At 41.4% G+C, this 24,461-nt stretch overlaps 1 protein-coding gene across 2 annotated transcripts in view; it reads left to right on the plus strand.

Moving 5' to 3' along the window:
- The first annotated feature begins 3,372 nt into the window (after nucleotides 1–3,372).
- TAF1B (TATA-box binding protein associated factor, RNA polymerase I subunit B) overlaps nucleotides 3,373–24,461 on the plus strand; it is a 73,546-nt gene continuing 52,457 nt past the window's right edge. For both annotated transcript variants that reach the window (XM_032866827.1, XM_032866826.1), the window contains exons 1-6: nucleotides 3,373–3,415; nucleotides 4,771–4,869; nucleotides 10,370–10,457; nucleotides 12,526–12,623; nucleotides 14,470–14,565; nucleotides 19,654–19,807. In XM_032866827.1, the coding sequence (XP_032722718.1) occupies nucleotides 3,398–3,415; nucleotides 4,771–4,869; nucleotides 10,370–10,457; nucleotides 12,526–12,623; nucleotides 14,470–14,565; nucleotides 19,654–19,807 (553 nt within the window). In that variant the 5' untranslated portion in view covers nucleotides 3,373–3,397. The remainder of the gene's footprint in view (nucleotides 3,416–4,770; nucleotides 4,870–10,369; nucleotides 10,458–12,525; nucleotides 12,624–14,469; nucleotides 14,566–19,653; nucleotides 19,808–24,461) is intronic.

A 24,461-nucleotide genomic window follows, 5' to 3' on the forward strand; every position in this document is an offset into this window, starting at 1 on the left:
TAACAATGTCTTTTGATGAACTAAAGTTCTTCATTTTAATGAAGTCCAATGTAACAATCTTTTCTTTCATGAATAGTGCTTTTAGGACTGTGCTTTTCAGGAAATCTGCCCTGTCTCAAGTCAGAGAGATACTTTCTGATTCTTTTTCTAGAAGCTCTATAGCTTTACTTAGTACATGTGGGGTTGTGATCCATTTCAAATTAATTTTTGTATTGCCCAATATAACAAAAGACTTGCATTCAATTTGCTGATATTTTGTTTGGAGTTTTTACATCTGCTTCTGAAACAGAATGGACTTTTTTACTTTATTTCAAATATCCTTGCCATGATTTGATGTCAAGGTTATGCTAGCCTTATAAGATGTTCTGGTAAATGCACTCACTTTTCCCATTCTTTAGAAGTCTGTGTATGATGGGTAATATTTCTTTCTTAAACATCTGGTAGAATTTACTATGTTTAACTCATATGAAATTGGGGTTTTCTTAGTGAGGTTATTTTATACATAGAATATACTTCTTTTTTTTTTTTTAAGATTTTATATATTTGTCAGAGAGAGAGGGAGAGAGAGCGAGCACAGGCAGACAGAATGGCAGGCAGAGGCAGAGGGAGAAGCAGGCTCCCCGCCGAGCAAGGAGCCCAATGTGGGACTCGATCCCAGGACGCTGGGATCATGACCTGAGCCGAAGGCAGCTGCTTAACCAACTGAGCCACCCAGGAGTCCCTAGAATATACTTCTTAAATAAATTGTTCAGATTTTCTATTTCTTCTATATACCTTTCAGTAACTTGTATTTTTCTAGGAATTTGTCCATCACATCAACATTTCAAATTTCTCGGCCTAGAGTTACTGGCTCTATTACAGAATTGAGTAATGATCAGTGTTGGTTTCTGTGTCTGTTACTTATGTGGAACCTTGGGTATAGCAGCTTCTTGTGCATAAGAGCAGAGCTGGGGTCCTTGCTAGGATTTAGGTCCACCTTTATTAGGTTTGGAGAGTTAAACATATTTCTTTCTGATATACACATTCTTTCTTTAGACATGTTAATACATTCAGTCAAGGTGTTCAGTAAAATACTGGCCCAGACTCCTCAGTCCCTTTAAAGATTTATTATCTCTGCCCTAATTTTATTTCTGTTTCCTCTTCTTGGAGTTACCTCGATATTGCTCCACCATACCACCTCTATGTAGCTCAACAGTTTTCCAGAAATTTACCTACAGGGCGCCCGGGTGCCTCAGATGGTTACCATCTACCTTCGGCTCAGGTCATGATCTTGGGGTCCTGGAATGGAGCCCCCTACTCGTTGGGGGGGGGGTCTGCTTCTCCCTCTCTCTCTGCCCTCCCCCTCATGCTCTTGCTCTGGCTCTGGCTCTCTCAAATGGATAAATAAAATAAAAAAAAAAAGAAAAGAAATATACCCACATTCAAGCTCACCTGCGCCATAAGGCAGAAACCAGTTCACTGAGCACTTCCACCATTGATAATTTCCATTAGACCAAAAAGAAAAAAAAAAATCTGTGCCAATCTGATAAGCAAAAATGGCACCTGAGTCAGAGGTTTTAAGAACTGCATACTAAAGCTTTTCTGCTAAAACCCTCCTTTAAGTCTTATAGTCTAAGAAAACATTTTCTTCCAAAGGGCTGACTTTGCTCAAAACCCTCCATTTTCTGTGAAGGAATGGCTGGAAAAATCTGTGATTCAATTTCTGTGAAATCACATGTCCAAAGTCTCAAATCAAGGTATGTCATGTTTCAACCATTTTGCATATACATGAAAATCTTACAAAGTCATTCATCCACTCAACAAATATTTATCAATCACTTCCTGTTAGCTAAGTACTATTCCAGGTCCTGGATATATCAGCAATAAACAAAAAGATAAAGATTCCTGATCTCGTATTTTAGTTCAATACATTAACTCTTCAGCTGTGCATTCAGTACTGTCCCTTCCTGTTCTAATATTTCAACATCTGAAATCACGAGAGATCTAGAAAATAAAAGGTTTATCACCAAGCTGTTCTTAGGGCAATCCTCATGCTGTAAGGATAGGGAAGGTTTTTCAGAGTCTGAAGTTGCACAGAGCCACGCCTGGCAAATGACATGGGTGACATAAATGGACAGGACATTTGTCTAGTGCCATGCTAAAATAATGAGACGGACTTCTCCAGGGGACTGGGGGTTCTCCTGAAGACTGGGACTCTTTACCTCTCATTTCCCAATTGCTCGCACAGTGCCTGGCATGCAGTGGGTGCTTAATTAACTTGGGGAAATAAATGAATCGACAAGTAAATGAGTGAGTGAATAGAGAGCCAGTTCCTCTCTATTCTTCTCTAGTCTCGTGACTTTAAATACCATCTGGATAGAGAGGACTCTCGAGTGTATATCTCCAGTCCAGAATCCAACTGAGAATGCTGGACTCCAATGTCAATTTGTTTTTTCATCCTGCCTCGAAGTCTTAGCAGCATCTCTAACTTAGCAGGTCCAAAATCAAACTCCTGGTTCCTCCTCTACCCTACCCCCAAACGGTCCCACCCACAGCCTGCCCCTACTCAGACCTCACCCTCCCAATGCTCAGGGCAGAAACCTTGGGGTCACCCTTGCGTCTTTCTCCTACCGCCCTCCTCCTGTCCATCAAGATATCCTTACGGCTCTCCCTTCACAATCTGTATTTCCAGAATCTCTGTAATTCTCAAGTCTCTAGTGCTTTCACCTGGTTCAAGCTCCCATGGGATCTTGTCTGGATTATTTCACTGGTCTGACTTGCCTTCTGCCCTCGCCCCCATCAGCCTTCTCCCCGCAAGGGTCACACTGGTGTCTCAAACATAAGTCGTATCGTGTAATTCCTCCAACAGCTTCCAAGTAAAATCCTCGCCTAATACGAGTACGCAGTAGCGGATGCTTACAGAGGAGGAAACTGAGGCACGGGAAGCAGGAAACGGTGACTGCACCCAGGTCTACCTCAGCAGCCTTGCTCCCTCCTCCAGAACCCCATGCCCCTCCCGTGCCAGTGAGAGCCGGAATGGAGCGGACTCGGGGAGCCGCCGCCGTCCAGGCTGGGGCGGGCGGGCAGCCACCGCCTCCCCGGCAGCGTGCGGGGGAAGAGGGTGCCGCAACAAGCCGAGCGGGACCGAATCAGCTCCGCAGTCGGCGCGCCGCGTTTCTTCCCGAGGTCGGCTCCAGTTACCTGGACCGGGGAAAGGCATGAAGTCTGGGAGGGGGCTGCAGAGGTAGCGGAGCTTCCTTCCCGGAGCGAGCGGAGACGACCCCGCGTCCCCAGGCGTCCGGAACCCGAACCCGCGGCCTCGGTTTCCGCCCGGCGGGTTCCTGCCAGCGCTCCCGGAAGCTGCGCTCGCTGCCGGGATAACGGGCCCGGCGAGGGCGGCGGCGGCGGCGGCGCGGTTATGGACCTGGAGGAAGCGGTGAGCGAGCCGGGAGCCGGCGGGCCGGACGGCGGGGCGGGAGGGGAGTGAGACGGAGGGAAGAGGCTGGAGGACGCCGACTGACTGTGGGGGTGGCCGCTGGCCGGAGGAGGGCGGGCGGAAGGCCGCGGGGCGGGGAAAGGGATGGGGCTGGCGGGCCGGGCGTGCGCGCGTTTTGGGGCGCTGGGTGAGGTTGTGGGTGAAGGGAGGGCGGGGCGTTAGTCCGTGTGGGTGTGTTTCAGGAGGGGGATGGAGTTGTGGGTTTTATGGGGTGGCCACCCACGAGGCCCATCCCCTGTGGACCGGGCCACCCACAAGTTCCCTTTGATCCCGGGGTGGGCGTGGGAGGGCCGGGCTGGAACGGGCTGGCCTCTGAGTAAGTCCCCCCACCCCCGCCCGGTGTCTCTGCGGATCCTCGCCGCGGTCTGGGGACGGATTCCAAATTCGGGTTTTACTCACTCCAGGTAATGCTCCGGAGTCACTGCAAACTTTCCCGACTCGCTGAAATAGATTCGGCGTTCAGTTTTGACGTACATGAAATGCTGCGTTCTTTGGCCGTATTCGGCAGTTAGATCGGCGATGAGGTCAAGGACCGGGGAGTTCGGGACCAGTTGTTGAGGGCCGGTCTTTGTGCGCACAGACGCATTGCGGTGATAGAAGGCCTAGCTTGTTACAAACGTTCAGTAAATGTTTATGGAGCGACGGATGACGGACGTCTGTACGTTCTGGGTCAATGACATTAGTAGTTACGTCTCACCACTGACCTGTATTCGCTGCAGTAGGGATCGTGTCTCTTTTGCTCACCACTGAATCCCTGGCACCCAGCTAAATGCCTAGTGCATACATAGGCGATTTTCCTTCTATTGCTGAATGAATAAATTGAAACTTGGAACAACCCCAAAAAGCCGGTTCTTTTGTGGTATGTGCTTTTAGTGTCATTGCGAAAGTTCCAGATGGTATGCAATTTTTATTTTTAGAGTCTTCTCTTTACTTAAATCCCGTCCTCTTTTTTTCCTCAGGGCACTCTCCAGGAGCTTTATTAACTCATCCTTTTTTTTTTTTTTTTTTCTTTTTTACCCCACCACCTTTTCTTTTTTTTTTTTTTTTTCTCCTCACAGCATATTTTAGAAATTTTTTAAATCATTTAATTCCATTTCAGACTATTCAGAAGACTGAGCTGTTCTTTTTGTTTATAGTTAGTCTCTCTGGTACATTTTTTATTTTCTGTGGGTTTTTTGTTTGTTTTTTATCTGTAGGGTAAAATTGCAGGGAACACTTTAGGTAGAACTGTAGGGTTTAGGTGCAATGTATTGGATATGGTTTAATGGTAACACCTTTCCTGTCTTCTCCTATAGAAAGAGTTCAAAGAAAGGTGCACTCAGTGTGCTGCTGTCTCTTGGGGTCTTACTGATGAAGGCAAATATTATTGTACTTCTTGCCACAACGTTACAGAAGTAAGTAACATATGTCATTTATGAATCTGCTAAGGTTTTTAAAATTATGGTTTTAGCCTGATATGTGGCATAGTTCCCAGATAATATGTTTTTGTCACTCCTGCAGTGCCCAAATTCCAAGAATAAAAGTAGTCTTCCAGGTGCTTACACGTGAGCTAAGTAATGAGTAAATTAGATTTAGGATGGGTTTTTGAAATGATGTTGGCCCTCATTTGTAAATAATTTCATGATTCAGACTGTGTAGTAAGAGGGAAAATAATTAAAGTTATACTTTGAAGGTGAGACAGTTTTTTTATTAGTTAATACTCATGGAAGAGTTTTTAATATATTGGTAGCTTAAAGGTTTGGAACATGGAATGTTAGAAAGATTGAGGACTTTTGGGAGTATTGGAAATAAACTTCATTGTCATTTTATCTTTGTATAGTACCTTAGAGACTACAAAGTGTTTTCTTATCCATTATTTCATTTTCTCCTCACAGCCACCTGTGAGATATACTATTGCGCCTGTCCACCGATGGGGAAAGTAGGGCTCATGATGAGTGAGCTTGCCAAAGTCACACAAGTATAAAGTGTTAAGCCAGGACGTGAACCTGAGTCTTCCGACTACAGTGGTCATTTTACTCCATCACACCTCCCTCTTGCACTAGAGATTGTCATACTGTCTTGCATGTAACCTTGGTAGATAGGCCCCCTTCACACTGAGAGTGCTAGGTCCTGTTCCAGTTACCACACGTTCCGGGCAGTATAACCAAAATAATCGAGGGTTGTGGACAGTCTGCTGCTGGACAGGCTGAACATGCCAGGACTCCTCTCTGGAAAAAGATTGGCTCCAGTCTGTAGGGCCTGGAAGGAACAAGCATTACATTAACCATACAGACTTAAGAAAGGCAAATTTGGGGAGGGAAAGTAACTCTGTAGACTTATGCTTTTGGTCAAGGTGGAGTAACAGGAACCAGATTTATCTTCCTACCTTAAACAACCAAAAACTTGAGCAAAATATATAAAACAACTAAAGAAAATTTTCCTTGAGGAAAAGTGGCTAATTTACGTTGTTGATCACACAGAGCTTCTCTTGAAACAATCGTTGTTCTTCAGTATCCAGCTTCAGTCCTTATGCCTGCTTCCCACTTAAGTCACACAGAATATTTAAAAAATGCTAGCTCAATGACATTTTGTGGGTGGTGGATATTTCATTATCTTGATGTGATGGTTTCATAAGGATGTAGGTATGTGTAGGTACACACACATGCATATGTATACACATGACCTTGTACACTTTATTTTTTATTTTTTTTAAAGATTTTATTTATTTATTTGACAGAGAGAGAGACCACAAGTAGGCAGAGAGGCAGGCAGAGAGAGAGGAAGGGAAGCAGGCTCCCTGCTGAGCAGAGAGCCCAATGCGGGGCTCGATCCCAGGACCCTGGGATCACGACCCGAGCCAAAGGCAGAGGCTTTAACCCACGGAGCCACCCAGGTGCCCCAAATAAATCTTGAAAAAAAAAAGAAAGAATGCTACATTCTTGACAAGTTACTCTAGATAGGCTGTCTTTCAAATGTGGAACTAGTTAGTGTAGTGGTATTAGGATCTTGTAAGTTAAAATGACTGCAGTAGATTTTATCAGAATCAAACAGGAACATTATCAAAGACAGAAATAAAAGAGGCAATTAGTTAATGCAGTTCAATTTCCACAAAAATAGCATGCTGACTTCACGTACTAATGGCAAATAGTCCAATTAGACACAACCATCCCTTGTTGTGTTTATGTTTGCACTGCTGCTACAGAAACAATCCTGGGAAAGACTGCTAGTGCCTCCCTTGCATCAAAGCAGAGAAGGCCAAACTGCACATGTTTAAAGTGTACATGCTGGGGCGTCTGGGTGGCTCAGTCGGTTGAGGGTCTGATTCTTGATTTCAGCTCATGTCATGATCTCAGGGTCATGGGATGGAGCTACAAGTCAGGCTCCATGCTCAGCGAGGAGTCCGCTTGAGATTTTCTCCCTCTGCCCCACCCCCCACTCATGGCTTACACACCTTCTCTCCCTAAAATAAACAAATAAATCTTAAAATAATAAATAAAGTATAGGGGCACCTGGGTGGCTCAGTCAGTTAAACATCTGTCTTCGGCTTAGGTCATGGTTCCAGGGTCCTGGGATCCAGCATCAGGATCCCTACTCGGCAGGGAGTCTGCCTCTGCCTCTCCCGCTGCACCCCCACCACGCACTCTTTCTCTCTTGCATGTGTGCGTGCTCTCTCTCAAGCAAATAAAATCTTTAAAAAAAATTAAAAATAGGGGCACCCGGGTGGCTCAATGGGTTAAGCCCCTGCCTTCGGCTCAGGTCATGATCTCAGGGTCCTGGGATCCAGCCCTGCTTTGGGCTCTCTGCTCAGCGGGGAGCCTGCTTCCCCCTCTCTCTCTGTCTGCCTCTCTGCCTACTTGTGATCTCTGTCAAATAAATAAATAAAATCTTTAAAAAAAAGATTTATTTATTCATGTTAGAGAGAGAGACTGTGAGCAGGGACAGGGGCATAGGGAGTGTATCTCCAGCAGACTCTGAGCTGAGCATGGAGCGCGACGTGGGGCTCAGTCTCACGACCCCGAGATCATGACCTGAGCTGAAACCAAGACTCCAACACTTAACCAACTACACCACCCACGTGCCCCAAGGATGTAGCATTCTTAAAGCTGGGCAGAATCTCTATATAGGCCAAGAACCTAACTCAGGGCCTTCCGTATAACTCAGGGCCTTCCGTATGATAGGCAGAGCTATGATGGTACAACTCCAGTGGTTATTGGCTTTGTGGTACCCCAGGCATGTTCTTTGTATAGCATGTGACGTGATCTGTGCTGCCTGGAGTGGGGTGCTGTGTGCTGGCCATGTTGATATCTAGTGGGTGGAGGATGGCCAATGAGACGTAGTTCTAGCTATGTAGAGTAGAGTTCATGGTGCAGCTTTCTGTTGTTTTGTACCCTTATTGCCCTCCAGGTCTTACCTTGTTTGTAATTCTCAGGCTGTGGATACTTGCTATAATCTGGAAAAAGGCCTTCTGAATTAGTAAAAGAATAAGAATGTTACATTGGTGTATTTTAAAGATTTTTTTTTTTTTTATTTATTTGACAGACAGAGATCACAAGTAGATGGAGAGGCAGGCAGAGAGAGAGAGAGAGGGAAGCAGGCTCCCCGCTGAGCAGAGAGCCCGACGCGGGACTCGATCCCAGGACCCTGAGATCATGACCTGAGCCGAAGGCAGCGGCTTAACCCACTGAGCCACCCAGGCGCCCCCATTGGTGTATTTTAAATAGGAAAACATTTTTCAGGTCTTAAATCTAGCCAATTTAGACAATGGATGTTCTTATAAATATTTCATAAAGGTGTAGGCTAGAATTGTGTGAGTTCAATAGATTTTTATGACTATAACATTAGATTTATTGTAGAAAATTTAGAAATTAAAAAAATAAATAAAATGAAATAATTGCATATGCTTTCAGAACAATGTATATGTCTGTGTCTATAATATCTGTAGAAATTGTTCATAACAACTTGTTTTAGGCTTTTAATAATGTTTATTGATACCTGAAGAAATCTGTCCATAAAAATAAAACTTATCTACTATTTGGAAAAAAAAAAAAAAGAAAATTTAGAAATTATGAAGATGAAAGCTAAAATCACCAGTAATCTTGGGGCACCTGGGTGGCTCAGTTAAGCATCTGCCTTCAGTTCAGGTCATGAGCCCAGGGTCCTGGGATCAAGTCCCATGTGCAGCTCCCTGCTCAGCGGGGAGTCTCCTTGTCCCTCTCCCTCTGCCGCTCCCCCTGCTTGTGTTTTCTCTCTCTGTCAAATAAATAAAATCTTTTAAAAAAATAATAAAAATAAAATTACCAGTAATCTCAGTAGTCAACATTTTAATTGCTTCTTTTAGGCTAGTTTTTTTCTATATATGGAAGGGAAAGGGGATGTGGGTGAGCACTTTTGAATCTTCTATCTTAATTAAATATTTTCCTGTGTTATTCTAAACATTTGTGTACCATCTTATTGCCTATATAAATATCCCAGAATATAACCATTCAGTAATTTAATTATAGATCCAGTTTTAGATATTTAGTTTTTTCTAGCTTTTAGTTATTTCACATTTTATTTAGTCCAGATTTTAAGCCTTTTTATCCCTGCCTACTCTTAATACATTGTACCCATCTTTGTAGGGTAACTGCTTTGGTATGTATTGTTGTGTCTTCCGTTTTCAGTGTGGCCAACCCAGTCCATCAGAATGGCTTCGAATGTGGTTTCTGTGACTAGAGGAAATACATTCCCCAAATCCTCTTGTTAAAGATGTTTCTTTTACTCTTAATGAATGCTGAAGATAAACTTCATTCCAATCTCTTAAGCTGAGAGAAATACACAAATCTTGCCTGTTTTTTTTTTTTAAGAAGTATTCTTTTTTTTTTTTTAAGAATTTATTTATTTATTTGACAGACAGAGATCACAAGTAGGCAGAGAGGCAGGCAGAGAGAGAGGTGGAGGCAGGCTCTCTGCTGAGCAGAGAGCCCCATGCGGGGCTCGATCCCAGGATCCTGGGATCATGACCTGAGCTGAAGGCAGAGGCTTAACCCACTGAGCCACCCAGGTGCCCCAAATCTTGCCTGTTTTTAAAAAATCTTCACCTCTCCTCCCTTATTAGGATTTAATTCCTTTATTCCGGTTGTGAGAGAGGCAGAATACGAGGTACCAGCCCTTGAGAGCACTTGGAGTTGAAGACCGTGGGATGAATTATACTCACCATTTAGTCATCCTAAAGTTGTGTAGGTTTGATTAAAAATAAAAAGTAGTACTTTCATAATTTCAGAAATGAAAACTGTATTATTAAAATATATAGAAAAGCAGGATGAAACGAATCTGTATGTAGCATAGTCATTGCTGGTTATAATAAATACAGTTCTCTTAATTCTGGAGTGTGTTTGGATGGAGGAAAGAGGGAACAAATTTGATTTTAACATTAGGTTTTGTTTGAAAAAATTAGAAAGTGACTTAAAATAAAACTTTATTCATTTGCCAGACTTTTCTTTAGTGTTTACTGTGTTCCAGGTACTGTTTTGATTAGTGAAAAATTTTGAATGAAAAAGCAATGTAAAGATTAACCAAAATGTTACAGTTGATATAGTTTCCCAAAATGTTACTGTTCTTTTTTTTTTTTTAAGATTTTATTTATTTATTTGATAGACAGAGATCACAAGTAGGGAGAGAGGCAGGCAGAGAGAGAGAGAGAGGAGGAAGCAGGCTCCCTGCTGAGCAGAGAGCCCGATTCGGGACTCGATCCCAGGACCCTGAGATCATGACCTGAGCCCAAGGCAGAGGCTTAACCCACTGAGCCACCCAGGCGCCCCAAATGTTACTGTTCTTAATCCTGGCACTCACAGTTCATTATACTTCCCAGAGCCTGCTTGGAAATATATTTAGGCAGATGTAAAACTACCTTTTTAATGGTCTGTCTGTCTCCTGCAGAGATCTAAGGAAGTCATAAACACTGGGGCTATTCCTAATACTAAAATACAAGCCATCAACCGGGGACTTAAAAGAAAAAGAAAACTCGGTAAGCCCTTTCTTCATTGTGCTTAGGGATGTGCAATGGGATTTTAAATAGATTCTTGAGAAGTTGCCAGATTTGTAAATCGGTCATCCAGAGTGGAATGAAAGTGGGTAATTGTTGATTGTAAAATTGGAAGTAAGTGTCTTTAAGCATATCCTGTTTTCATCCTGCTTACAGTTGCAAATTGCTTTTCAAGTGGAGCAACTGTTATGCAAAAAACAATGGAGTGTATATCTGTTGGCACGTTTCTGTTCTTGTGATCTATTCAGAATATGATTTTTCTGTGCTTTTAAAGAAAAATGCTTACTTTCTGAAATGATTCAAGTATGGAATTGTCAGTTTAGCAAGTTTAACGTGATGTTCAACTTTTAGAAACCCATTTCTCACACTCAATTTTGAACACACCCTTTTAAAATAGGAAAATTATTTTCCTTAAAATAATCTTAGCAGGGGTGTGCTCTGAAAGGTAATCTACTTCATTAATCCAGTGAGTACATATAATTAGTCATGATTGAGAATAATCTGAGGTAAAGTCTAACTGATGCTTTTTATTTCTGTGACTACGTAGGGCCAGGTTCTCCAGTTCGAAAAAGGCTAATGATAGGGGGGATTCTTGTAGCTGAGGAAGCTTTGAGGATGCACACACATGAAATACAGATTTATCAGTGTTTGTGAAATATCTCTATGAAATACATTGTTATTCTTAGATGAATAACAGACAGAAAGCCTAAATGCTAACTTTTGTTTCTGTTTAACCTTTAATAGTGACTATTTTTGTTAGGCTAGAAACTGGTTACTTTTTAATTACATTTTATTAGAGTAGAACTTTATTAATTTGGATGTGACTTAAGTAACTAAAATGTAGAGTTTCAACTTAAATTGCTGCAGGAAATCTAGGTGCTTCAAAGTAGCTGTTAAGTGCCTTACATTCAACTTCTTTGACACAGCATAGTTTCTAAGTCTGTAAAATGAGAATGTTAATACCATTTGCTATGGAAAATAGAAACTCTGAATTTAGAATATGCCTCACCAGTTGCAAGAGCGGGTTCTGGAAGAAGAGTGCACACAGGTACAGTGTGAAGAGTTTTGCTCAACTTCAGAATGCGTCAGAAGTAGAGGCTTTCTCTTTTACTCATCTATGACCCAAGAAACTGAGGTCGTGCGCGGGGAGAGAAGTAGGAGCCCCGTGCAGGGGAGGGCGATCTTGGAGTCCTAGTGACAGACTTCATAGGCTAAGTGTAAAAGGTGCAGATTTTGTGTTTTGCAGAGTCGTAGTATTTATCCAGAAGGGAGGAGTAAAACATTAGGCTCTTAACAGATTCTAATATTTTCTTTACCTTGTAGTTCTCTTTAAACAAGTAGCTCTGGCTGTGGTGGTGGCACATTTCTTCACGGTCTCTTAGGGTTACTCTGAGGATTAAAGAAAATAACCTATTTAAAATACCTACTGCGTACCTGATGCCCAGGCAGAGCTCGTAAGCGTTAGTCTCCTTGCTTCCGGTGTCTCCCTGTAGCCTAGAACTATTTCCAGAAAAGCAGAGTGCCGTTGAGCAGTTTACCTTCTCTGAGTGTTCTCACTGCCCTTTCCTACACTCCTGGACCATCAGATCTTGGCTTTTGTTCATTCATTCTCCAAATACTCATTGTTGCCATTCTTTGTGAGCTGGAACAGAGGAGGGGGAAGCAGAGGCTGAGTATTGAGTGTTCTTTCCCTTAGGATTCTGTGGGGTATTGCCCAGTACAATACATTTCATTGTCCAGTACATACTCTTAAAACTTACTTCATTTTTTAACTTGGTGACTATTCATTTTTCTGCCTTTTATGTTAATATTTCAGAAAAATTATAGATAATTTAAAATATTTAAAATCTGAAAAATTATAAAAATGGGGTTTAGCTTTAGCATTTGTGTCCATATTTGCTGGATTGGAAACAGAAGATTATAAGGATGGAAATCCTATTCAGGAATATAAAATACTTCGAGCTGCATTGTGTAAAACACAGTTGTAACTCTGTAGTAGCATGTACTAAGTAGGAGTACAAGTGTCTGAACCATGTTATCTGTCCTCTAGAGAAAGGCTGGGATTGGTATGTGTGTGAAGGTTTTCAGCAGATACTTTATCAACAAGCAGAAGCCTTAAAGACCCTTGGAGTAGGCCCAGAATTAAAGGTAAGTCTATTGTGTCTGGATGCAGTCTTACGTTTTGTTTGAAGAACAGTAAGATTTAGAGTGAAACTAAGGAGAAAATTAGGATTATCAGTAATGATACTAGGACTCCTGGGGAATCATCTTTTCTGATATTTTTGCTTTACTCCTTTCATTAGGTTGATAATTCTCAGAGTGTGTTCTACAGGGTATTAATAAGCAAAGAACCAAAAGAAAATAAAAAAGGTTTTAATTTTCAGATAATTAGGAAACATTAAGTTAAATAAAGTAAAAAAAGTAAAAGATAACTTTGCAGACATTTTGGTGTCTTTTATTGTTAATGTGCTTGTTTGATTTCCAAGGGAATGTAGTATCCAGTATTTACAACTTGAGAACAAAGTCCTTTAGTGTGGTATATACGTGCGTGCATGGCATTGATCAGGATTTTGAGTTCCAGAATGTGCTTTGGGGAGTGATAGATTAGGCCAGTGGTTCTCAATCTTGAATGTATACCAGAATCACCTAAACACAAGTTACTGAACCTCATTCTGGATTTTCCGATTCAGTAGGTCATTTCTAACAAGTTCCCAGGTGACACTGATGCTGCTGGTCCAGGGACCACACTTGGACTTTGCTGCCCCTCCAGAGTACCACAGTATCCCTACTGCTGCGTGAACTTCATGTTTCTTCATCTGCTTGAAGCCATTTCAAGAACTGTTTAGAAAGCCAGTTGGTTCTCGTATACTAGCTTTGTACCCATTATTGGAAAACGGGTGTGAAGAGAGCCAGCCTAGTTGGAGAGAGGGTTTTACACATGTGTGGAATGAGTAAACATGAAATGATAGGACAGTGTGCTTATACGTGACATTAAGGGCAAAAAGAGAAGGTAGAAAGATCAATGTGGATTGAAGTCACCAAGGAAAGATTTGTAAAGGAGCCTTTGTTGTTCAAACCAGTGTTTGGGGCAAGCCAGCAAGAATGCCCTCTAGAATGATGCATGGCCCAGGAGGACTCTGGGCCTACCCTGAGAGGTATTATAGGATTTAAAAATACAAAAACATGAGTGGGGCACCTGGGTGTCTCAGTTGGTTAAAAATTCAAAAATGTGAGAGACCAGTTGGCACCCACAGTGGTGATCTGGTGGTCTGTGAAATCTGGGGGTTTCTTTCAAGTTATCCTATGTTATAAATGCTTTGTAATTTATAGTTTCATATAGTTATACCAACCAACTAGAGTAGGGTTTACTCCTTTATGGTTTTCTACCCACTTCATCAGGGTTAATCCCGAAAACAGTTCTGTCTAAAATTAGCCAATGAACATAACTGTTTAGACCTGGCCATTTAAATGGCACAGGAATGGCATTATGCTAAGAACACAGGGTTTTCTATTTACTGGGTGGGTCATTTTGGCCAATTTACTCAGTTCTTCAGTGGTAGAATGGAGATGGTAGCTCTCTTGCAGTGTTGTGTTCGAACTAATGGATACCTCATACCTAGTAGGTGATAAATAAATAGAAAAGTTGTTTTGTTATCTTATTTTACTTCCACTTGGACCCCATAGCAGCTTTGCCTCTAATTAGAAGTGTGGTCATATAGGAGTTGCTTTCTTTCTCTCATTCTTAATATGACTAAACTTAAAAAAGGAAGGGATTCAACTAGGTGATCTGTTTGGCTCTTCTTTAAAAATCTAAGATTATGAAGAATTTATTCAGTGTTTCCCATATACCTGATTTTGCGATGATAATTCTTTTTAAGAAATGTAAGTAGGAAGGTAAGAAGACATTTAGATGGAGGGCAGTGTATAACGTGTGAGTGGTCTGGATGGACCAGTGTGCTTGCCATAATGACTACTCATTTCCCTTCTACCTTAGGATGAAGTTTTGCATAACTTTTGGAAGCGCTACCTGCAGAAGAGCAAGCAGGCCTATTGTAAGAACCCAGTTTATGCCAGGGGAAGGAAAGCTACGGTAAGTCACGAGTGAGAAGCGGGATGAAAAGCCATTTCTGGTGTGACGCAGAGATGAAGACCGGTCCAGTCTCATCTGGATTTATGATGTCAGAGAATTGTCAGGGAAGAGGTTTCTCTTGTAGTCCAGAAGGAAAGGGTCACTGAGCTAGACATTGGAATTAATTTTGACTTCTTATTTGACTAGTTGAAACAAATTTGTAGTTAACTTCTAAATAGAAGCTTAAGGACTTTCCATGAATTGTAGTATTAAAAATTTTTTTTGCACGTTTTTCCTTTTGCTTGGAATACCCACTTACCTGGTATTTCATGACGCAGCTCAGTTACCTCTGCTCAGCAGGCTTTATGTGAAGAAAAATAAGTCTGGATGCCTCACCACCCTCTCGCACCGCCCCCAGAGCATTTACATTATTAGTTTTCTTTTAACTACGTTACGGATGTGCCGTGGGACATTTCATTGGGGGTACGGGAAGATTCTGCCTCTGAGAAATGCATGTTTGATAAACTGCTATGTTTGATGTGTGGTACTTACTCTCCAGGGCTGAGAAGAGATTCCAAATCTATTTGACATATATACTTAAGAGCTTGGAGATGTGGCCCAGTGGATCCTTGTTTGGTTGGCGTCACCTGGGTTCCACATGCAGAGCTGAGTGATCCAGGCCTGAGAAGTCCGGGTCTGAGTGAAGGGAATAGGTCCCGAGAAGGAGAAGTTTAGAGCAGCAGAGCCATGTGAGAGAGAATGATGGAAGGGGCACTGACCTAAGCAATTCGTGTAGGAAACTTCCTTTTTGTACCTGGTACCATGCATTTAAATAAACTCCAGAGGAATAACTTGAACAGACAATTTTATAGTGATGAAGTTATGAAATACCATCCTCTCTTGATGCAGGAGGCGGGTGCTGCTCAGGAAAACAAAAGATGCCATGTGGGTCTTAAGTTGACCCTTCAAAAGAGAAAAGAAAAGAAAGAGCCATCCAGGCTGTTAAGAATCTGATTTTGGGGCACCTGGGCAGCTCAGTCGGTTAAGCATCTGCCTTCTGCTCAGGTCATGAGCCCAGCATCCTGGGACCGAGGCCCAGGTCAGCCTCCCCACTCAGCGGAGAGTCTGCTTCTCTGTCTGCCATTCCCCCCACTTGTGTATGTGTGTGTGTGCACACATGGGCGTGCACTCTCTCTCTCTGTCAGATAAATACATCTTTTTAAAAAATTTTTATTTCTTTTTTTATGAAGTATGGGTCATCTATTTTATTAGTGTTCTCCATTGGAATTAAAATAAAAATCCATTAAAATCCTAGAGGAGAACACAGGCAGCAACCTCTTCTACCTCTGCTGCAGCAACTTCTAGATAGACACATCTCCAAAGGCAAGGGAAAGAAAGGCAAAAATGAACTATTAGAACTTCAGCAAGATAAAAAGCTTTTGCACAGTCGACAAAACCAAAAGATAGCTGACAGAATGGGAGAAGAGTTTTGCAATTGTCTTATCAGATAAAGGGCTAGTATCCAAAATCTGTAAAGAACTTACCAAACTTAACATCCAAAGAAAATAATCCAATTGAGAAGTGGACAGAAGACATGAACAGACCTTTCTGCAAAGAAGGCATACAGTTGACCAACAAACTCATGAAAAAAATGCTCAACATCACGCCATCAGGGAAATACAAATCAAAACCACAGTGAGATACCACCTCACGCCAGCCAGAATGGCTAAAATCACTAAGTCAAGAAATGACAGATGTTGGTGAGGATGCAGAGAAAGGGGAGCCCTCTTACACTGTTGGTGAGAAGGCAAGCTGGTGCAGCCACTCTGGACAACAGTATGGACGTCCCTCAAAAAGTTGAAAATAGAGCTACCCTACCACCAGCAATCGCACTACTAAGGATTTACTGCAAAGATAAGAATGTAGTGATCCGAAGGGACACCTGCACCCTAATGTTTGTAGCCTCAGAGTGTCCACAATAGCCAAACGATGGAAAGAGCCCAGATGTCCATCAACAGATGAATGGATAAAGAAGATGTGGTTTATATATACAATAGAATATTATGCAGCCATCAAAAAATGAAATCTTGCCATTTTTAACAAAGTGGGTGGAACTAAAGGGTATTATGCTCAGTGAAATAAGCCAATCAGAGAAAGACAGTTACCGTATGATCTCATACATGGAATTTAAGAAACAAAACAGGATCATAGGGGAAGGGAGGGAAAAATAAAACAAGATGAAATCAGAGAGGGAGACAAGCCATTAGAGATTCTTAATCATAGGAAACAAACTGAAGGTTGCTGAAGAGGAAGGGGCGGGCGGGTGGATGGGGTAAGTGGGTGATGGACATTAAGGAGGACACGTGATATAATGAGCACTGGATATTATATAAGACTGATGAAATCACTGAACTCTACCTCTGTAACTACCAATACACTATATGTTAATTAATTGAATTTAAGTTAAAAAACGACTTAAAAAAAAAGAAACTTAGTCTTCTCAAATATTCAGTAATTCCTTCATGCTTCGAATGTGACTGAACCAAGAATAGTAAGAGGCCTTCATCTGAATCCTGGCTCCAGTGCTGTGACTTGTGTGATCTTGGGTGAGATAAATTACTTAAAACTCCCAGAAAAAATGAACAAGCGATTATTAAAAATCAGGGTAGGATAAGGGAGATGGAAAATGGGGTGGCAGGAAAGGGTGTTATTTGTGGTGTGATCAGGGAATCTTAGGTGAGAGCGAGCCATGGGGATATCTTGGGGAAGAAATGCAGAATTTCAGGTCTCCCCCAAACCTACTGATTTAGAATCTGCATTTTAACACAGTTCCTAGGTGGTTCCTGTGCACACTAAAGTTTGAGAAGCCCTCTTCCAGATAAGACATGGTGGTGGCTGGGGTAAGATGGTAGCAATGGAAGTGATAAGGGCTAGGATTCCAGATAAACTTTGGGTCGGGTCATCAGAATTTACTGATTGGTTGGATATAAGGTGTGAGAAAGAGAGGAGTCATCAAGGATGACTTAAGTTTGGGGCCTCATACACCAGGTGGGAAGGGAAGAGCTATAGTTTGATTTTTGACACGTTAAATTTGAGACAGCTGCTGGACATCTGAGAGGACATTCCAAGTACTTAGATTTCCAGGTCTTCAATTCAGGAGAGAGAACTGTGTTAGAGATAAAAATTTGGATGTTGTTAATGTACGTTATAATTTCTCACATCTCAAATGCCATTGTTTGGAAGATGCTCCATTATTTTAAATATCCCCAAGAATGAAAATAACGCTGCACATCAAACTGTGACATGCCATTGGTTATAAGATACACCCTGATGTCAAGGACACTAATATATGGGGGAGAGGCAGTGCATTTTAGAGTCAAAAACAACATAGTAGGTGGTGTTTAAAGTCAAAAGATCAGATGACGTCACTGAGGAATGAAGATAGAGAAGGGGACCAAGTTCTGAGCTCTGGGTCCCTCTGGGATGAAGATGTCTGGGATAAAAGCAGAAGTCTGAGGAGCAACTGGTAAGTTAGGAGGAAGCCTGGAGAGTGAGAGGGCGTTCTGGAATCCAAGGAACAAAGTGTTTCAAGAAGAGAGAAGTGATTAACCTTGAAATGCTGCCGCCTGGTCGGGAAGGAGAAGGGCTAAAAATGGATGAGCAGAGCAGTGGAGTCGCAAGTGTGATTAGAATGAGGCTTAAGATAGACCGAGAAGAGAGAAATTGGGGACAGCGAGTCTGGATAACTCTTCCAAGGCATTTTGCTGCAAAGAAATACAGAGAAATTATATTGTAGCTGGAGTCAAGGAAAGTTTTTTTTTTTTTCTTTTAAGTGGGATAAATAATAGCATATTTGTGTACTGATAGAAATAATACGAGAGAAGAAATTCTCAATGGGGAGAGGGAAAATAGAAATGAGGGATAAGCTTTGAGTAGAAAGGGTGCGATTGGGTGCCCAGAGGGGGAAACTGGCTTTTTTTTTTTTTTTTAAGATTTTATTTATTTATTAGTGCACATGAGTGGTGGGGAGGAGCAGTGGGAGAGGGAGACATGGGCTCTCAACTGAGCAGGGAGCCCCATGTGGGGCTTGATCCCAGGATTCTGGGATCATGACCTGAGCCGAAGGCAGACGCTTAACCAACTGAGCCACCCAGGCACCCTGAAACTGGCTTTTTAGATGGCAGCTTGGATAGTCCACCAGAAGAATCAGAGAGTAGATTATGTGGTCAGGTTCCTGGCAGTTGGTTGCTTGCCTAAGCTTGTGGACATTTTCTTCTACAGTTGCTTCAGATTTCTCAAAGATGACACAAGTATTTCATCCCTGATTTTTTTTTTTTTAATTTATTCTCTTGTGAGTTTCCTTAACATGAATTTTACCTCCTCTTGATAAGATTGAGTTTCCCGGTCTGCATGGCTGATAATGTGGCTTTTTAACTGTGACCAGTTTCCCCAAGGTTATGTCAGCTAATGAGGCCTTTAGGTAGCCAGCCAGCCGACCTTTCTTAGGAACACTCTGACCACCATTTCAACAATACACGTGTGAAAAATTAAACAATGGTATCAGTGTGTTTGTCAATTAAATGTTATATAAATAGTAAAGTACCACAGGAGTTCAGGGAATTGAGAAGTCATTGAAGAAGAGTTGGTTGGAAAGACTGCATGATACAGTAAATAATGGATTGGAGAGAAAGAGAAGAAAGGATAGTCCAGGCAGGAGAAATGGAAGTAGCAAAGATACAAAGCGAAAATTCCCAGGTAGGCTCAGTGAAGAGAAGCCAGCATTGTGCCGGAGTCATTATTGATGTTTTTATTGGTGTAGCTACTAGGGCTACAAGAGAGATGCTACTAAGAGGGAGAAGGAAGCCTGGTGTGTCTGCTGGAAGCCTGTTACCTTGCTCACCCTTGTCTGCAGACATTTTCCAGGAGCAGCCTGGAAAGCCAGGAGCACAGTATAGAGGTAAAACTCTTTTAGTCTTAGGAACATGGCAAATGTTCTCTAGAGTAGTTTATTTTATGGTGTTTCCGATGGGCAGGACTTGGTAGCTCGTGGAAATGAATTGCATTTTAAATTCCAATGTAATAATTTTATGTGTGTTATTTTGCAAATAGGTATTAGAAGATAACCCAAGTCATTCAGACTGGGATAGTGAGCCTGACCTGCTGAGTGACTTTAGCTGCCCTTCTTTTGTTGAAAGTGGACCAGACTCTCAGCTCGATGGTCACACTCAGAAGCCTTTCCCCATCAGCAAAGCGTCGCAATCAGGTAAAAATGAGAATCAGACTATCTAGAATTTTAAAGCTGGTAATGCCCCTTAAAAATAGTTTAGTCCAATCTTTTCATATTCTAGGGAAAGAAACTTGGCCTGGCAAAAAGAATGATTTGCTAAATCATTTGACTGAAAGATAGGTAAATTAAATGAAATCTTAGTGCAATTTTTAAAAAGGTACATTGTTTCCACATGAGTATTTTTGTGTAATTTTTAAAGGAACTTAAATAATACGTGGATCCAGAGAGAAGAAAGCTTGCGCAACAAAGATCGTATATGTGTGAGCTCAGAATTTTCAAAGAAAAGTTGCAATAGAAAGATGACAGATCTTAGTCATATGGTGAGATAGGTGAGCGTCAAAGATGATATGTCCAATTTTTAAGCATAGACTAAAGCAAAACTTACCATATTGTATGTATGTGTGTGAATTTTACTTTCTGATTTAACTCCATAATCTAAAATAGATAAGGAGTATATTTAAGGTAACAGATACAGACCTTCTCAAGGCATTTATTCATGATTTTCATTGTTTCCACGCTACTTTTTTTTTTTTTTTTTTTAACATGATGGAAAACAGACCTCAGAGAACAGACCAGGCTCTTACTATAGATTACTAGAATCTTGATGCATGCTGACGGGGTTCTTTGGGAAATAGCTTCCAAACTGTCTGGTGTTAGGGATTGTGGAAATCTGGGTTGTGTGGTTATGTAACATTTTCAGCAAAACATTTTTTGTATGATTGCTGCTTCGCAGGCCTCTTGCCCTCCAAAGAGTAAAAATTCCTTTTATCAGTATATCCGCATTACTTGTTGGACTGCACAGTGACACAGATATCAGATAAGTTACTTTCTGTGTCCAAAGAAGTATGGACGTAGGATCGCAGAATGATTGGGTGAATGTTCAGCTTCTGGCCCCGCGCTCTCAGGCCAGCCCCAGCTCACGCTGTCCCCGACAACTAGGACTCTCAAATCATCCGAGCCTTTTAGAGCGTCATGATTGTTTACCTGTGTTAAGTTTTCGTTTGTGTGTTTGTTTTTTAGTAAATGAGGATCCTTAGAGCTTTATTTTATTTTGTACATTTAGAGTAACTACGAATGTAACCCTTACTTCAAAAATCTAAAATACAAAATAGTCAAAGGAAAAATCACCGGTTATTGTGTCATCCAAAAATAACCACGTTGCCATGGTAGATCATTACAGAAAGTTTTTTATTCACATATATAGAGAGAAAAAAGGAGTTTTATTATTTGGTTTTTTTTTTTTTTAAAGATTTTATTTATTTATTTGACAGACAGAGATCACAAGTAGGCAGAGAGGCAGGCAGAGAGAGAGGAAGGGAAGCAGGCTCCCTGATGAGCAGAGAGCCCGATGTGGGACTCGATCCCAGGACCCTGAGATCATGACCTGAGCCGAAGGCAGCGGCTTAACCCACTGAGCCACCCAGGCGCCCTTATTATTTGTTTTTATAAAAATGTGTGCTATTTCTTCATTCTTAACATTTTTTAATCAAAATCCTCCATGCGTGTAATTAAAAAATGTTTATAAAGCTTGTTACGATAAGATTATAGTCCCTTGTTCACCTAAATGTGCCATTCCTAAGAGGCATTCATTTTCAGCTCTTCTGCAGCTTCCATAGCTCTGTAGCACATGCTTATGGTACTACATCTTGATTTCTGCTTTTGGACATTAGCTATTAAATTCCCATGATGAAAAGATGAAGTCTTGGCTCTTTCACACAATCCTCACTGCCTGCCCCTCTCCTGCCAGCACACAATTGTGCATTTTTTTTCTCTTCTTTTTTCTTAAGATTTTTTTTTTTTTTTTGACAGAGAGAGATCACAAGTAGGCAGAGAAAAAGGCAGAGAGAGAGGGGGAAGCAGGCTCCCTGCTGAGCAGAGAGCCTGATATGGGGCTTGAATCCAGGACCCTGAGATCATGACCTGAGCTGAAGGCAGAGGCTTTAACCCACTGAGCCACCCAGGCGCCCTTATGATTTCATTTTCTGTATATATTTTTGTTTTCCCAGAGTCGATAATTATCTTGTTACTTGTTTAGTTTTCTATTTATTTTATTACCAATCTATAATTTATTACTCGTGTGTCTCCATATTTCCTCCCAGTTCTGAAAATCTCCCAAATTCTGAGATATTCTACCAGTTTCATATTCTGGAAGAAGTCTTTGTGGAACTTCTGACCTACTCTAATCTACAATGATATATCACTAGACCTATGACCCGGCTATCTTTGGGATCTCTTTACCAACATCCTGAAGATTCTCTTACCGCTCTTTTGTTAAATTCCTTATTTCCTTGACTGTGTTTCATCTTTTCCTGGTTTACTCCCTTGTGTTTGTGGTACATCTTTTCTTATTTTACTGAGGATATTAATATGATATTGATAATATTTCCCCTTGACTTGAATCTTTTGTTCTCTGCTTTTTGTATTAGAGGGTTTCTTCAAATGTTTATGAGCCTAATATGGCTAGTCTTCTTAAGAATGGAGACTAAAAACTGAGTGGAAGCCTTATACCCACAGTGAGTTTTGTCAGTTGTGCTGTGCATTGATCTAGCTGGACTATTTTCTTAGCAAGCCTCCAGCATTATCATCTTTAAATCTTTTCCCCCTGAGCTGGTAGGATTTTCAAGAGAAATCTCTTTGAGTCATCTGTTTGGAGGGTGTAATGCTGGCTGTTCTAGGAACCAGGTGGGTAGAAGGCCTGCGGGGGGGTGGGGGAGTGTGGGGCTTGGGGGCTGTCTCGGTACTCAGTATGTACACTTTCATTTAATCTTCCTGTTTTTAATAATGTACCCTATTCTCAACTGTATGTATGATTGACATGCCCTATTCCAGAGACCTTTTGTTTTACCTTCTCTATAGGAGAAATTCCCAATTTTCTTCCCAGATTGGCAGGGAGGGGGGCGGTAGCGGGGGAGGCAAGCATTTGTTGCACGGAGTTGGGGCAGGAGTCTGAGCCTCTGACTGCTTCCCAGTCAACTCTTGGGCAATCTTTCTGGTGTTAGACCTACTTTCACCCAATTTCCAGGGTTTAACCAATTCTGGACCTTTCTTCTTTCTTTAGACGTCCCCAGGGGAAAGTTACATTGGCTTATGGTTTTCCCTTCTGCTGGCTTTGAATCCAGCTTTCTCGACACTGCTAAAGCAATAATTACCTGTACATATGCTTTCCAGCTTTTTATTGCTGTTGTCTTCCTTCTCCATGTTATTTATTCTTGAGTTTATGTCTATTTTTTAAAAATTCCTGTATAATTGTAGTGAGACAGAGCAGAAGCTACTATGTGTTTTCAATCTGCCATCTTCACTGGAAGCTGCCATACATTGGAAAGCCTCTTTCTCTCATTTTATGTGTGTGTGTATATATATTTATATGTATATGTGTATATACACACACATATATATGGAAGCCTTTATATATATAGATTTTTCTGATATAATACCTTGTTGAAATCTGCGTCTTTGTAAATTCTTTAAAAACAGTCCTCAAACTTAACATTCCTCAGAATCTCCTGGAGGCCTTGTTAGAACACAGATTGGTAGGCTCAATAATTTGTAGCTCTGATAAGTTTTCAGGTGATGCTAATGCACCTGGTCTAGGGACTGTACTTTGAGAACCACCGACTTAAGCACTGAGTGAATTGGTATGTAGTTTTCCATTGTGTAGAGTTACTTATTTAAATTTCTACTCCTGTCGGTTTGGTCGTTTTAAATTTGTTTCATATTATAAACGGTACTGCCGCAACATGCCTTGACCTTGAATCTTTGCATGCTTTATTTATTTATTTATTTTAAAGATTTTATTTTATTTGTTTGTCAGAGAGGGAGAGAGAGAAACCAAAAGCAGGGAGAGAGGTAGAGGGAGAAGTAGACTCCTCGCTGAGCAGGGAGCCCAATGCAGGACTCAATCCCAGGACCCCAGGATCATGACCTGAACCCAAGGCAGATGCTTAACCTACTGAGCCACCCAAGCTCCCTCTTTGCACGTTTTAAAAATCTTTTCACTCTGGTGAAAATCTTGAACCGCTGGCCTCTTTGTCACCAAATATTTATTGGATTCCTCCTTCGTGCTAGAGCCTGCTTGGAGCCCTGGGGACACAGCAATGAGCAAGTTGTCTGCCTTCAGGGTGCTTAGATTGTTGTAGGAGGAGCTGGACAGTAAGTACACACATTTATTTAAAAGTTCAGTTATTGATAAATGCTATGAAGAAAGGATTTATAGGACTTGGAAAGGGGGATTTTGAGAAATAGTTTAGAGAGATTTGTCCAAGAAATCGTGGAGTCGCTTGGGGTCATTCTTAGTCCTGCTCTCTACTTATCCTGCTTCTGGCTTTAAATACCAGCTACACACTGATGACTCAGAAATTTCTGTCTCTAGATTCTCTTGTGACCTACAGATATTTTTTTTTTGAACTACAGATTTTTATATTCAATTATCTACTTACATATCCATTTGTACAGTTAATAGAATCTTACACTTAACACATGCAATTCTAAAACCTTGATTTCTTTCATCAAACCTGCTCATTTGCCATCTCCCTTGTCTCAGTAAATGGCATTTTCATTCTGCTGGTTGCTAAGGCCCAAACTGTCAGGATCACACTTGTCTTCTTTTTCTCTCATACTTCGCGTTCAGTCC

The sequence above is a fragment of the Lontra canadensis genome, unplaced genomic scaffold, assembly GCF_010015895.1.
Source record: "Lontra canadensis isolate GAN:19392208 unplaced genomic scaffold, GSC_riverotter_1.0 scaffold32, whole genome shotgun sequence".
NCBI lineage: Eukaryota > Metazoa > Chordata > Mammalia > Carnivora > Mustelidae > Lontra > Lontra canadensis.